This window comes from Bos indicus x Bos taurus, chromosome 29 (assembly GCF_003369695.1).
Source record: "Bos indicus x Bos taurus breed Angus x Brahman F1 hybrid chromosome 29, Bos_hybrid_MaternalHap_v2.0, whole genome shotgun sequence".
NCBI lineage: Eukaryota > Metazoa > Chordata > Mammalia > Artiodactyla > Bovidae > Bos > Bos indicus x Bos taurus.
In genome coordinates this window covers 11,152,876-11,167,666 of record NC_040104.1, presented here as the reverse complement: position 1 = coordinate 11,167,666, position 14,791 = coordinate 11,152,876, and the positions used below count along the sequence as shown (strand labels likewise).

Below are 14,791 nucleotides of genomic sequence, written 5' to 3'. Positions count from 1 at the left end.
AAATACGCTCGGCAGAGTTCTTCCAGGAAGCATCTACCGGGGGTGCAAATGAACTACAGGAAGTTGTGCTAGCTTGGTGGGAGGTGAGGGGAGACAGCGCTCAGACCAGCAAGAGAATCATTTCCTTTTAGGAAAAACAGAGAGGGAGAGGGGTTGGGCCCAGGTCACTAGACTCAGCTATTTCAGTGTCTGTGGTGACAGCTAAGTGAGCAAAGCCTCCAGGGCATGTTTCAAAGGTAGAGGTTTTAGGACCCTAGGCCTGGGCACCTCATCTGCCTCACTGAAGCAGCAGCCTTCCCAGAGGCCCAAGTCACAGTGCAGAGACTAGAAATGGGCAAAATCGATAGTGAAACCTGAAGTCATCCTGGCCTGGGTACTGGCCTGATCCCTGGACCCAGTGTGTATACCCGCAATACTCCCAGCCCCCATCACTCACCAGCTCCACCATGCAGGTCACACTGAGTCCCTTTTCTTACAGTCCTCATTTCATTCCCATAACAGCCCAGGGAACAGGTGGCACCCTGCTGTCACAGGGAGGAAGGTTGTCCTTGATGAGGCTGGGATCAAAACGCAGGTTGGTAAGGCCCCAAACCCAGGGCTCCTATCCTAACACCAGGCCATTCAGACCCAGGAGCCTCCAGATCCCCTTCCCTCGATTCAGTTACCTGGCCATCCTGAACCCTTCAGAGGGCAGCCCCCACCACCCAGGGCTGACCTGAGGGATGGTTGTGTGAATCCTGGCCACCTTGCTACCCCCAGGCCGCGGACAAGAGGGGGCCCGTGGGCTTGGCGCTGCCCTAGCCAGCCCTTCCTGCCATGACCTTTTTAATGTCATGTCCCAGTTTCAAGTTGCTCCATCTCAGAGGGTCGCTCCAAACAGATGAGATCCAGGTGATCACATGGGGGACCCCTGGCCTGGATGAGGGTTGTCAGGTGGGCTCAGAAGAGTCTGGGTTCAGAAACAGCGTTCCTGTGGGCAGAATCAGGGGTGTGATGAGCTCTGTTCCTCAAACCTTGTGGCCTCTGCAGACAAACCTCAGGATCTCGGCTGGGAGGTACTGCCAGTGCCGGTACCATCAGTCCCAGAGGGTGAGGCTGAGTGTGGGCTAGGTGAGTCAGGCTCCCCTCCACACTCCCCTGTAACAAGGCAGGGAGGAAGGACCTGGAAAGAGGGTGGACTGGGTCCTGCTGTCTCACCGATGAGGGGGATGGGGAAGACGCTGAGCCAGTTATCATTTTAATATATTTGAAGAAAGAGTTCCAAGGCCTTGAGGCCAAACAAACCACACATCTCAAACTAAAAACAAACACGCCAAACCTCCTGTTCTGGCCCAGCGCCCTCTTTCACGGACAGCCAGATCAGAGAGGGTGATTAATTAAGGAAAGTCACACAGCGCCATTTGTGCCAGAGGCAGACAGCAAACCCAAGTTCTAGAAAAGGCTCAGAAAGGAGGAGAGATGTGACATCACCTCACCCAAGACATTGGCACATTGGCATCCCAGCCTCTTCCTCTTTCACCTAAAGGAACTCAGCCCAGGCCTTTTCTGGGGGCAGCACCTGATTCATTCTCCTACCCCAGTAACCTCCTTACCTCGGGGCCCACCTGAAGTCAGGAAACATTGCCTTTGTGCCTATCCCAGTCTCCAGCACATGGACTTTAGAGGTTATGAGTATGGATTTTAGAATTTCTAGCAATTTCAATTCTGGGTTGCATCCCTCAAAACTGAAAGCAAGGTCTTGATAAACCACATGTACACTCATGTAATAGCAGTATTATTCATGATAACCAAGAGAGGACACAGCCCAAGTGTCCATCTACAGATGAGTGGATAAACAGCGTGCGATATATGCATATAATGGAGTATTATTCGGCTTTAAGAAAGAAGGAATTCTGATACCTGCTACAATAGGGATGAACCTTAAAGACATCATGCTAAGTGAAAGAAACCAGACACAAAAGAACAAATATTGTATGACTCATGGGGTCGCAAAGAGCCGGACACGACTTAGCAGCTGAACAACAACGAGCAGTCAAATTCACAGAGACACAAAAGTCGCATGGAGGTTGCCAGGGGCTGCGGGGGGAGGAGAACGGGGGAGGTAGAAAAACTGAGGTCCAGAGGTGAGAGGTTCAAAAGTCAAAGAGCAATTGGATTAGCGCCGGGAGCAGCCCCTAGACTCCTGCACCTTGTGGGCTCCCGGTCCTTGCCGCGCCCACCCCTTCCAGCCCCTGCCCCCGAGCACACCTTACCCAGGCCGGCCCCTCTGTTCTGGAGAACCTAGGGGTGGCCTGTGGCTGGGCGATCTAGCAGCTTCTCTGCTCGCGCCCCTGCAGGAACCGCCCCTTGCCAGCATTACGCGGGCTGCACCGTTCGATCACCTGCAGTTTCTGCGTTATGACCGCTGGGTGTCGCCACACAGCAAAAAAACACAGACCGCCGCCTCCCAGAATTCCTCCCCAAGGTTTTCGTGGGCTTGACGCTGGTATCCTCAGCGGTTCAAGAGCTCTCCGAGACACAGCCCTATGGGACAATAACCTTTCACTGTCCCATTTGCCTCGCATCCACTGCGAAAAGGAAAATCTAGTCCCAGCCTCCCTCCAGGCTGCCTCCCCCAGCTGAGCCCCTCCCTTGCACCCTGTGCTCTGGACACAGGGACCGGGCAGTCCCACCTTTGCCTGGCTAGGATTTCCACGTGGAGTGCCCTCCCTCGTCTCTGCCTGGTGCAGGCCTACTGCTTACTAGACACTGTGCAAAGGGTATTTCAGATTCACCAGCAACCCTGCAACATCGATGCCGAGTTCCTTCCATACAGGTGCAGAAAGGGGCTCGCATAGCCCCTTTAAACTGGGGTCGCGTAGCTAACGAGTGGCAGAAGCACTTTTAAAAAATATTTATTTATTTAGCTGTGCCAGGTCTTAGTTGCAGCACGCGGGATCTTTAGTCTCTGCATGTGGAATCTAGTTCCCTGACCAGGGCTGGAACCCAGACCCCCTATGTTGGGAGTGCAGATTCTTAGCCACTGGACCACCAGGTCCCTGACCTGAATTTTGAGCTCAGTCCTCTCAGGGTCCTGATGTGAATTTTTGTTGGCTACATCATGCCGGCATGACTGAGACTGCTGTAGACTTGGGCTCCCAGAGGGCAGTGCCCTGGGGAATTTGTGTTCTTAACCCTAGAACCCAGTCTTTTGCCAAGACCTTTCCACAACTCGTAGATGGCACCTACCACCTCGGTGCCACTTACAGCCCCACAGGGAGGTACCCTTATCACCCCCACTTTCCAGAAGGGGAAACCGAGGCACAAGTAACATGGTGGTGGATTGGTTGCTAAGTCATATCAGACTTTTGCAATTCCATGGACTGTAGCCCACCAGGCTCCTCTGTCCATGGGATTTCCTAGGCAAGAATACTGGAGTGGGTTGCCATTCCCTTCTCCAGGGGATCTTCCCAAACCAAGGATTGAACCTGAGTATCCTGCATTGCAGGTAGATTCTTTACCACTGAGCCCCCAGGCAAGCCTTCACACCAAGTCTTCTGGTTATTAAGTGTCAGAGCCAGGGCTCTGCCATCTGGCTTCAGAGTCTGGACCCTTGCTTGTAACCCTTTCCCTGAGAACCCTTGGAGGAGAGCCTCCCCGCTCTCTGTCCTAAGGGATTCCCCACCTGTTCTTCCCTGTCTTGTTTCTCGTGCGGCACTCAGGGGAGCCTCTGTCGTTAGACAGGGAGCTCCTGGCTGGAGGGCCGGGCTGTGGACATTCACTTCTGTTTCTGCGGCTCTTCCTTTTTCTTCCTTTTTGTCTGTCCCGTGCCCATGCTCCCTGCTGGCCCATCAAGGAAGTCCCTGTCCCTGCAACTTCTGATCCCCAAACAGACTTGTCCCTCTGGAGGGCAGGTGCTTGTTACACCTCTGCTGGGTCCTGGTCACCTCTGGGTCCAGGGCCTGTCTGTGGAGGTCAAGTAGAGACACAGTCCCTTCCTCAGCAGGTCATTCACTCTGGGTGAATGCAGCAAGGGCATCTCCTGGGCAAGGGCAGCCGCCCTTCCCACGGCCCCACTTCATTCACATCCCACTGTCCCCTAAGAGCAGGGGTGCCCTGGAACCAACTAATACAGCTCCTGAGAGCGAAAGGGGAAACTTCCAGGAAATGTGGCAGCTGATTGTTGAATGCAGCCATTGTTAAAAACTTGATGATATAAACTTATAGTCTACTAAATTATATTAAAAATGAAGCAGATAAATACTTCAAAGTCATCACCTTCTCATCGCATGCTTACATTTTTCTGTCGTTCATGTTCTTGTGGTTACTTCCGTCTACTGCATCTGGATGCTGGAAATATGATACAGTATATAGTGGTGGGCTACTGACTCCGTCTACCCAGTCCTCTTCTTGGTAACATTGCATTCGTAATTTGAGAGTGACCTGTGATGAGAGTGTTTAGATCATGAAAGTGTTAGCTGCTCAGTCGTGTCCGACTCTTTGCAACCCCATGGACTGTAGCCTGCAAGGCTCCTCTGTCCATGGGATTTTTCCAGGCAAGAATACCGGAGTAGGTTGCCATTTCCTTCTCCACAGAAATTGATAAATGCTACAAATCAGGACACTTCTTCCCAACCCCAACTGCTTAGTCCCCCTTCCCCAGAGATCCAACTGTTAAACATTCACAAGCCTTATGTCAGTATGAGGTAAATGGGCCCTCACAGAAGGAGCGTGGACTTTAAAATTTTTTTGAATTATTTTTTGTTTATTTATGGCAGTACTGGGTCTTCATTGCTGCGTGCAGGCTTTCTGTAGTTGGAACCAGTGGGGCCTACTCTTGGTTGCAGGGCACAGGCTTCTCATTGCGGTGGCTCCTCACTTAAGCTTCTGTAGTTGCAGTGTTGCTCCATGGTATGTGGGATGTTCCTGGACCAGGGATTGAACCTGTGTCCCCTGCATTGGCAGGCAGATTCTTATCCACTGCACCACTAGGGAAGTCCTTGGCTTATGCCCTTTTAATTTAGGTGCCCTTTTAATTCAGGTGAGGCCCGGGCCTCATCTTTCCCATCACAAAATAAAACTGAGAAGAGCTTTTAAAAACTGCGTCTCAACTACCTGCTAGGTACTGAATCCACACTCTCATCAAATCTTCCAACAGCCCTAGAAGCGGGTCTAGTGACACCCTCGGTGAAGATGAGGAAATGGGGGTGTTAAGAGGATAAATAACTCATCGAAGGCGACAGGCCAGGTTTGAACCACACTCTTCACTGCTGTGGTTTATTGGCTCTGTAATAATAGTACCCAGTTCGAGGGTGGTTTGGGGGATTATACGAGGTAATGTGTGTAAAGGAGCTTGGTACAGATTTGGCTCTAGCAGAACATAGTAAACATTAATTTACCCAGAGGCTTAAGAGTGGGATCTGGACTCACCCACGTTTGAAACTCAACTCTGCTATTTTCTGATTGTGAGATCTCTGGCCAGTCAAGTCACTTTGCTTGCCTAAGCCTCATTTTCCCTGTGTGAAAAGAAGGATAATAATAGCTACCTGGAAGAGCTACTCAGAAGCCTGGAGATAAAAGATGTAAAGTGCCTGGTGAGAAGTGGGTACTCAATAAATGCGAGTGATTGTTCAGGATTATCTTTTATGTTGTGTCACTCGGACGTCAATTCTGCTCAGCTCAGGCGAGGGACACCACAATAGGGGCTGGAGCCTCAGAGGCAGGACCTTGCCTGGGCAGCTCCTGGCCTCCTCTCTTAGCCAGGTCAGCCCTCCAGTGGGCCCTGGCTTTAGAAGGGTTTGAGAGGCCAGGGGACGCTGTTGCTAGGCACCTGTTGCTAGGCAACATACTGTTTCTCCTGGCCTGGCCACCTCCCTGAGGGCTCAGGCTTCTCTGGAGCGGCTCCTGCCTCCTGCAGCCTCTTGCCTGACCTCAGAGCCCCTGCGGAGGGCAGGTAAGGGTGGAGCCAACTGTGGCTGGGCCCCAAGAGAGCCTGAGAGAGCCAAGCCAACTTCTAGTGGGAGGTGGGCAAGGATGGGGGAGTCCAGGGGAGAGACATGGAGCCTGGGGCTGAGAGTGAGCTTCGGAGCTGGGGTGGCCAAGAATTCCCAGGGAGGGCAGTAGTCTGGCCATTCAGTCCCCAGAAGAGGGCGTGTGTGGGTTCACATAGGACTGGGGAGTCCTGGCTCTGCCACCTATTGTGAGCTAAGCCTTCATCACTCAGAACCTCAGTTTCCCAGCTGTAAAATGGGGGAGGGGTTGATGATAAGATGTGGGGAAAGCGAGATGAGACACAGGCTGCTACGTATTGACGATCACTAGTCCTTTCTCCAGTTGAGGGTGTTGGTGGAAAGGCACAGACCTGGGAGGAAGGCCGTTGTGAAGGCTTCCATCACCCCCTCTGTGGTCCCCACAACCTGGGCCTGGGGCAGGCTGGGCTGCCAGACCTACAGGGCTCCGTGTGCTTCCTTCCTAGGCCCCCCGGGGCCCTGCCCCACAGCACCATGATGGGAAAACTCCCCCTGGGGGTTGTCTCCCCTTATGTGAAGATGAGTTCGGGGGGCTGCACAGACCCTCTGAAATTCTACGCCACCAGCTACTGTACAGCCTACGGTGAGGGCTCCTTTGTGTAGGAGCCACCCCTGGCACATGGGGCAGGATGGGGACTGCCTTTTAGACCTTGGTGGGTGGGCGTGAAGTATGCTGGCCCTGCCTGGGAAGCCCCGGTCACTGTTCTCCCACCCTGCTGACCCTCAGTCCTGTCTGCCTGCTTCCCGTCTGGCAGGTCGGGAGGATTTCAAGCCCCGCGTGGGCAGTCACAGAGGCACAGGCTACAAATCAAATTACCGGCCTGTGGTCTCCTATCAACCGCATCTCGATGCCCTGGATAACACGGCCACGGGGTACAGTCTGTCCAACCCCTCCTCACCCCCTGCCTTCCCAGGCCTTAGCCCTCAGGGCCATCGGACCTCATCAGACCAACTCCAGCCTCTGCGCCTGGGGTCTGGGGTCCTGGGGGACTCAGGGACTGGTCCTCAGCCTGGGACCCAAAGGCAAGAAGACTCCTGAGGCAGCTGTGGGAGGTTGGAGGGAGGTGGACGACCCGCAGGGGACAAAGACAGGTGGCGCCGGTATTAATAGCTCCTGCCCCACCCTCAGGGAACAAGGCTGCAACAATTTCCAGACCGTGACCAGTCAGAGTTACCGCCCCCTGGAGGTGCCCGATGGCACACACCCACTGCCCTGGAACTTGCACCAGACCAACTCTGGCTACTCTCGGGAGAAAGCCAGTGCGGTCACCCCCATCAAGGAGGTCAGTGCTGGGCCAGGGCCAGGGGAGACGGGGAGCCCGAGTCTGGGGTGGAGGAAGCGCTAGAGGGTGGCCCGAGTGGGGATACCTCCAGAGGGTGCGGCTGCATTGCCAAGAGTTGGTCAAGGCTGAGATGACTGGGCATGTAGGAGCCACTGTAGGCTGGGGTCCACTCACCTGCATCACTTTGACTGCACCCTACGCCCCATCACGTCCCCTTCCATTTCCATCTCCACTCCCGTCACCATCATCACCACCCCCGAGTCCTATTCCCTCCCCACCTCAACCTCAACACCGTCTCACGATCCCCCCGTCCCATCCACATCTCCATGGCCACATCACCATCCCCACTTTTGCACAGGCATCCCCATCTTTTTCACTTCTGTAATTGTATGACCGTCTTCCTTATTATGAAACCCTCCCTGGGGTTTCAGACCGTAAAGAATCTGTTTGCTAATGCAGGGGACCCGGGTTCAATCCCTGGGTCAGGAGGACCCCCTGAAGAAGGGAATGGCAACCCACTCCAGTATTCTTGCCTGGAGAATCCCATGGACAGAGGAACCTGGTGGGCTATATAGTCCATGGCGTCTCAAAGAGTCAGACATGACTTAACAAGTAACACTTCCTTATTATCATCACCACCACCAGGATGGATGCTGTCATTCATTCATGCAACCATACGTTCTAAACACCTCTCTTATTATTTTTATTTATTAAGTTTTGGGCCAAGCTGTGTGGCATGTGGGATCTTAGTTCCCCAACCAGGGATTGAACCCATGCCCCCTGCATTGGGAGCACAGAGTTGTAACCACTGGACCATGAGGGAAGTCCCACCTCTTCTATTTTTGAAGGTGATATGTGCTGGAGGGAAAAATGTAACAAGGAAGGGGCAAGGAGTGAAGAAGTGAAAGTTTCCCCTGCAAGTCAGGAGGGTCAGAAAAGAGCTTGCTATGGTGACATTAGACAAAAACTTGAGGGAGGTCAATGTTCCTCTGGATGCAGCTAAGTGAGGGAAGAGCAGGCAGTCCAGACAGCAAGTGCAAAGGCCCTGAGGCGGGAGCATCTGACAGGAGGAGGGATGGCAGGAAGGAAGGAGACTGGAGCAGAGTGAGGAGCCGGGTCCTTGTGGGCCGCTGTCAGGATGTGGGATCCTACCTGGGGTCTGGTGGGGATACCGCAGGGCTCTGAGCAGAGGAGGGTCCTGGCCCAGCTTCACTGTAGAAGGACCCTCGGGCTGCTGTGCAGATCCTCTGCAGGGGTCAAGGGCAGAATCAGAGTTTGGAAGTGATTGCCATCCCCTCAACAGGATGGAAATTGACTGCTCCCTCCTCCCAGGTCAGGAAGGTCCATTTTGACACCCAGGACTATGGGCCCCAGGCCATCACGGGGCTGGAGCCCAAGGATGCGCCCCTGCTCCACCAGCAGCAGAACAAGGGATCGCTGGAGTGGGAGAACGCGGGACATGTGAGTGCCTGGCTCCGATGAGGGCCCTGTGCCGGCAGAGGGGCCAGAACCCACCTCCTCCTTCCTCCCTGGGACAGGCTCTGAGCTGGCTCACCCATGGAGCTGGCTCAGTGCAGGCTCAGGGCCCACACAAAGACAGGGGTGAGCCAAGGATTTGATATTCGGTGTTTCTAAGACAGCATCAAAGTGGTCCCCCTTATGTGTATCTTTGGGTTTAATCCCCAAGCTCCCGTCTCTCCTGACCCCCTCCAGGGGCCCAGTGCTCTGTGAGCACCCACTTCCTCCCTTCAGTCTCTCTTCTCTCTTTGGGTCCCCCCTGGCTCTGGCTCTCAGGGGCTCCAGGCCTGGAGTCCAGTGTGGGATGTGACTTAGTAGGTCTTTTTTGGGGCTGTGGTGGGTCTTCTTTGCTGCACGCAGTGAGTGGGGGCTAGTCTTGCTGGCAGCACACAGGCCTCTCACTCTGGTGGCTTATCTCACTACGGAGCACAGGCTCTAGGCACGCAGGCTTCAGCAGCTGCGGCGCGTGGGATCAGTAGTTGTGGCTCTCGGGCTCAGTTGCTCTGTGGCATATGGGATCCTCCTGGACCAGGGATCGAACCAGTGTCCCCCTGCATTGCAAGGCAGATTCTTAACCACTGGACCACCAGAGAACCCTGGATGTGACTTAGTTTCAGTCGTCACAGAGGAGCTGTGCTCTCATGCTGGAATTTTGGGTGCTGTGACACTGGATGAAAGAAAGATTTGTGTGGGGGCAGGGAGTGGAGGGAAAGTGTTGCCGGCCCTCCTGTCTCAAAGAGCCATGCAGGTCTACTCAGAGCCCAGAGAACTGAAGAGCCAGCACCACCCCCACCGCCTGCAGGCCCTGGCCCACCTTGTGTGCCCCATTGCTCCATTCTCTCTGTTCCAGGGCCCCCGCTTTATGACTTCCGAGTATAATTCCAAGTATCTCAAGGAGCCGTCACATCAGCCGGGTAGGCAGATGCAAGTTGGAGCTCTAGCTACCATCCCACCACACATCCCTACCCCCGACCCGTGGGGAGGGAATCCCTGGGGACCCCAGAGCTGGCACAACACTAAAGGAGGTATCAGCAGAAGACAAGAAGGACTCACAGGCTGCTTGGGGAAACTATCCTCCCCGGCCTGACCTCTGTGCTTTAGGCCTGCCGATCTCCAAAGGACAACTCACTTGCCTAGGATGGCTGCTTGAAGCCTGCCCTTCCTTGTGCTCTCCTCATCTGCTCTCTGCCCTGGACTCTGGAGCCCCCACCAGTACCCATGATCCTGGTGGCTCAGGCCTCCAGATCCTTGGAGCTGCCTCCCTCCCCACCTACTGGGACCCTGAGCCACTGGCAGCCATATGGGTGGGACCAGCTGGTCCCAGGCCAGCAAGGGAGGGCTGTCTTTTGCAGATCTCTTGCAGAAGAATTCAGTTGGTGCCAAGGAGGAGACTGGCTTCACCGAAGAGTCCAACAAGAACCCCATCGTCTTCCAGCCACCCTCCCAGGCCCTTCCTGGGGACCCAGTAAGTCAGGCTGGGACCCACTAGACTCAAGGTGATTGCAGCCCTCCAGTCTGGGGGAATTCTAGCTTTAAATATGTATATGCTGCAGATGCCTTTGTCTAAACACAAGATGAAAAAACTTGGGCAAAAATCACCACTTTGGTCAGCTCCCCCATTTGACGGATGAGAAGACTGAGGTTCAAAGAAGAAAAGCAGTGTAGCCAAGGTCACTTGGAGTTTAGACAAGACCCATGGCCTGCTGGTTCCCATTCAGCACCATGCTCCTTCCCTTCTTCCAAACTCTCCCGTTTGGTGCTGAGCTGTCCTCTGTACCTAGGATAGAGGAGCTGCTGCCTCTGCTGGCTTGATGCTCCCCTGTGGCCTCTTTCCAGGTCCTCCTCCCTGGCCGGAGTGTCACCAAGTCGGACTTTCTCCCCATTTCCCACCCTCATGTAAGCTGAGCCAGGGTTGGAGCCAGGGCGGGGGTGGGGGGCAGGGATGTCTATGCTGCAGCCTGGGGTCCTCTGGTGGGGCGGTGGGGGCTGTGCCGGAAGCTGTACCAGGGGCTTCCTTGCTGCCTTAGGGGGATGAGTTCTTGCCAGTGCTGGCCAGAGGCTCCGAGCGGGAGACGGGCTTCAGCCGAGTGAATGAGAGGACCCTGAATCCCAGAGTGAGTGGCCTCAGGGGGCTCCCTCAAAGCGGGGAGCAACTCAGAAGGGAAGGGACAGGGAGGTTTCTTGGACCCGGTGGCATTTGATCCAGGCAGGATGGGAAGAATCAGGATCTTTGGAGATGCGGAGGAAGGACCCCTGGGTGGAGAGGCAAAGGCCTAGGGGCTGGAAAGTGAGGAGCGTGTTCAAAGCAGTGACTTGGGTGTTGAAGGAGGAGGGACACCGTCCTGGGGCTGGGGCTGCTGGGGCTCTCTGCCTGTCCTCCATCCATCCTGCTGCCTTGCCTTGGCCACCCAGCCACCCTTCCTGTGGCTCTGTCCCTTCCAGGTGCCCCCTCCCTGCCCAGAACCCAGCAGCATGAACCATTGGCAATTCCAGTCTCCCCAGAGGATGCAACAGACAAATGTTGCCCTGCTTGGCCGGGAGACCGTGGGCAACAAGGTGAGGTCTGCGGTACCACCCCCCAGCCCCAAATCCCCACTCCCCTCCTGACCTGACAAGTCCCCTCTCTGACCTTCTGGTGCAGGAGCCCTCAGGGTTCAGCCTTAACAACCCCAGCTATGTCCGGAGCCCCTATGACCCTGACATGGATAATCGCTACCTGACCACCTACAACCAAGGGTGAGCCCCCTTCCCTATTACTTATATCTGGGTTTGTGAAGCTGGTACCCACTTCACAGACAGGGAGACTGAGGCTGGACAAGTAATGAGTTTACAATAATTAGTGAGGACCCAACACTTGATGAATGTGGTTCCCCCCAGAAGCAGATCCCTAGCCGAGGAGTTGGGTGTGAGCCCTTTACTGAGGATGTCAGGAAGGGAGTAAGCATGATGAGGAAGGGCCGGTGGCCAACAGTAGTGTGTTACTAAACCAGATATCCCATGGGAAGACTCTAGAAACCAGTGCAAAACATACAATTCAGAATGATCCGGGCCAAGAAGTAAGAGAGCTGGGGTATTTATACCCCACCTCTGCCGGTCCTTGGTTAACAACTGTCCCCAGGGGTGATGTTAAATCCCAGGTACCTCCTTGCCCAGGCAAAGTGGGCTTCAACAACCCAAGGGCAGCCTTCCCAAAGATGCTGTGCAGGTCATGGGTGGGCAGGGAAGGAATAATGGGTACTACGGGGTCCACGTGGTGCAACAGAGCATCTGCTAAGACAACACTAAGTCCATGGCAGGAGGGCTCCACGTACCCTCAGAAGGTAAGCTCTGTTGTGTGAGCCCTGGGCAAGATGAGTGTCCTGGGCATCAAGGAGGGCTTCCAGGAGGAAGCGGCCTTAGAGCCACGGTGGGGGCTGCCCCGGCCAGCACTGGGTGGGGAGGGCATCACACAAACAAGTGGGAGCAAGGAGATTGATTCTTAGGAAAATCCTGCCCTCACGGCATCTGTCATCTGTGTGTCAGCATGCGTCATCTGCGTCTACACTGCCCTCCCCCAGCTCCTCCATCTCCCAGGGAGCTCTCCCCATCCACCCTGGATCCTTGGAGCTAAACGCCCCCTCTTTTGGATGGAAACCCTGAGGCTCAGAGGGCAGAAGCAGTGCCTGAGCCCGATAGCAGATCATGATGTGCGTGGCTGCTGCAGTTCCCATGGAGGGCAAGGAGGAGGGGCAGAGCCTCCTTCAGGACACTGGGGACAGCTGTGTCCCTGCCCCTCCCCAGGCTCCTACAGACCCCTCAGCCCTCCACCTTCTCCTTCTCCACCCACCTGTCCGACTTCCTGAGCTCCCACCAGCATCAGCACGCTGCTTCTTCCTCCTGCGCCCAGAACCCTGGGGGTTGTGATTACTGATTTTTTTTTCATTTATCTCTCTGTACCCCTTCTTTGTAAACTCAAGGGCTGGGCCCACATATTACTCATCTTGGCACCTTCAGAACCCAGCCTAGGCTAGCTCAGTGGAAACTGGCAAAATGGAAGAGATGTCCAACGCTGAGAGGGGAATGGATGAGATGGAGTTCCCAGCCCCCATCCTCTCCCACCCCTGAGATATTCACAGGCCAGGAAGGCATCTCCTTTATATATACATACGTATATATATATATATGTATGTATTTACTTGACTGCTGGGTCTTACTCATTGCAGCATGCGGGATCAAACCCAGGTCCCCTGCATTGGGAGCGTGGAGTCTCAGCCACTGGACCACGAGGGAAGTCTCAGGGAGGCATCTCTTTTATATAGTGGTGAAAAATCTGCCTGCCACTGTAGGAGATGCAAGATATGTGGGTTTGATCCCTGGGTTGAGAAGATCCCCTGGAGAAGGAAATGGCAACGCGCTCCAGTATTCTTGCCTGGGAAATCCCATGGACTGAGGAGCCTGGTGGGCTACAGTCCGTGGGGTCGCAAAGTATTGGACACAACTAAGCGATTGAAGTGCACACAAACACACGTAGACACACTCACATATTATATATTATATATACTTGACTGCTCTGGGTCTTATTAGCTGCGGCATGGGGGATCGAACCTGGGTCCCCTACATTTGGAGCGTGGAGTCTTAGCCACTGGACCACCAGGGAAGTCTCAGTGAGGCATCTCTCAAAAGTCTTTTCCACTCCTGAGTATGTCTCAGTATCCGGGGCACCACAGAGGAGGGACATGCAGCTCAGGGCAGGATTCCAGGGTAAGAGGGGAGTGAGGGGCCAGGGCCTTCAGGAGGGCCTGGCAGAGCAGGTGGCGTGGGCAAAGGCAACGAGGCGGGAGGACCACGGCAGGGCGAGCTCCTTTGGAGCCGAGATTCCTGCTGGAGCAGAGCGCAGAGGCAGCCCAGGTGGCTAACGTACGGCAACCTGCCCTTCTTTCCGCGTGGTAGATACTTCGAGAACATCCCCAAGGGCCTGGACCGCGAGGGCTGGACTCGAGGTGGCCTGCAGCCCCAGAAGCCAGGAGGCTATGCCCTCAACCAGCCGGTCACCCGCCTGGAGGCCACCCCCACCCCCACGGAGAGCCTGAGGCGCCTGCACCCTCACGTGGGCAGGTAGCGCAGCCCCGCTGCGTCCTTTGCTGTGTCCCGCGGCCTGTCCCCGGCCTTGCCTGCCTCCTGCGTCTGTCTGCCCGTCTGAGATGCGCCTTTCCCCCCACTGCTTTATCCGTTGCCTCTGCTGCCCATCTCACCCCAGCGACCCCTCCTCTGCACCGCTGCTCCCCTGCCCTCTTCTTGTTCCCGGGAGCTCAGCTGGCTCCGACATGCTCCCTGCCTGGCTAATTGGGGTGGGGTGGGGTGGGGTGGGGTGTCGGGGGGGACAGAGCTGAATGACTGTGGTTCTGTCTCCTCACTCTGACTTCTTTTTGCTCAATTCAATTCCTCAGAAATCACATTTATACCAACAATGGCCTGGAGTTGGCAGGCAAAGACTGGTTGTGGTTTGGCAGTGTGGGCTGAGCCCCGCAGAGAGGGGAAGGCAGAGGGGAGGAGGCCTGGGCTCCCTGCCCCCTCCCCTCTCTCACCTGCACCCGCTTCTTCCCTGCAGAACCCTGATCTCTGTGGACCCCTTCTACCGAACTGCGCCTCCCAGCGGCCACGTGAGCCGCTTCACTGCGCCCAACTGAGCCTGAGGCCTGGGTAAGGGGCTGGGGACCCCCACTCCGTGCCGGGGTGGTCACTGTGGGGCAGCCCCCCAGCCTAAGTCCTGAGTCAGGCCAGCCCTGCCCGGGGACCCCAGCCCCAGAATAGGAGGTGGGAGGTCAGGGGCATCGAAGGAGAGAGGGGAGTAGTGCACGGACCACCCAGAGCCCTTCATGCCTCGTCTCTGTTCACACAGGTTTGCTGACCTCAGGGGACAGAGCCGGCTACTGTCCCTATTCCCACATCCCCCCGGGGGCTCCCCAGCTACTTTCCTAATGAAATAAAATCAGTGAAGCCAAA

General features: G+C 55.4%; 1 protein-coding gene across 2 annotated transcripts; it reads left to right on the top strand.

Moving 5' to 3' along the window:
* Positions 1-5,749: 5,749 nt before the first annotated feature.
* On the top strand, positions 5,750-14,791 carry PPP1R32 (protein phosphatase 1 regulatory subunit 32). 2 transcript variants are annotated; one of them, XM_027532413.1, is made up of 14 exons: positions 5,750-5,932; positions 6,455-6,591; positions 6,764-7,031; positions 7,138-7,291; positions 8,624-8,752; positions 9,660-9,723; positions 10,162-10,274; positions 10,646-10,705; positions 10,837-10,923; positions 11,252-11,365; positions 11,451-11,545; positions 13,739-13,903; positions 14,397-14,488; positions 14,688-14,791. In XM_027532413.1, exons 2-13 carry the CDS (start codon positions 6,483-6,485, stop codon positions 14,473-14,475), a joined length of 1,437 nt encoding a protein of 478 aa, XP_027388214.1. In that variant the 5' UTR covers positions 5,750-5,932; positions 6,455-6,482; the 3' UTR covers positions 14,476-14,488; positions 14,688-14,791. The 2 variants fall into 2 exon arrangements, with proteins under 2 accessions (XP_027388214.1, XP_027388216.1); XM_027532415.1 differs by having other exon boundaries at positions 5,772-5,932; positions 6,764-6,881.

Excerpts from the sequence above, each read along its gene's own strand:
- PPP1R32 (XM_027532413.1), top strand. The coding sequence starts at position 6,483 with ATGATGGGAAAACTCCCCCTGGGGGTTGTCTCCCCTTATGTGAAGATG. Across the intron at positions 6,592-6,763 it reads CAGCTACTGTACAGCCTACG|GTCGGGAGGATTTCAAGCCC; the intron begins GTGAGGGCTCCT and ends CCCGTCTGGCAG. Across the intron at positions 10,275-10,645 it reads AGGCCCTTCCTGGGGACCCA|GTCCTCCTCCCTGGCCGGAG; the intron begins GTAAGTCAGGCT and ends GCCTCTTTCCAG.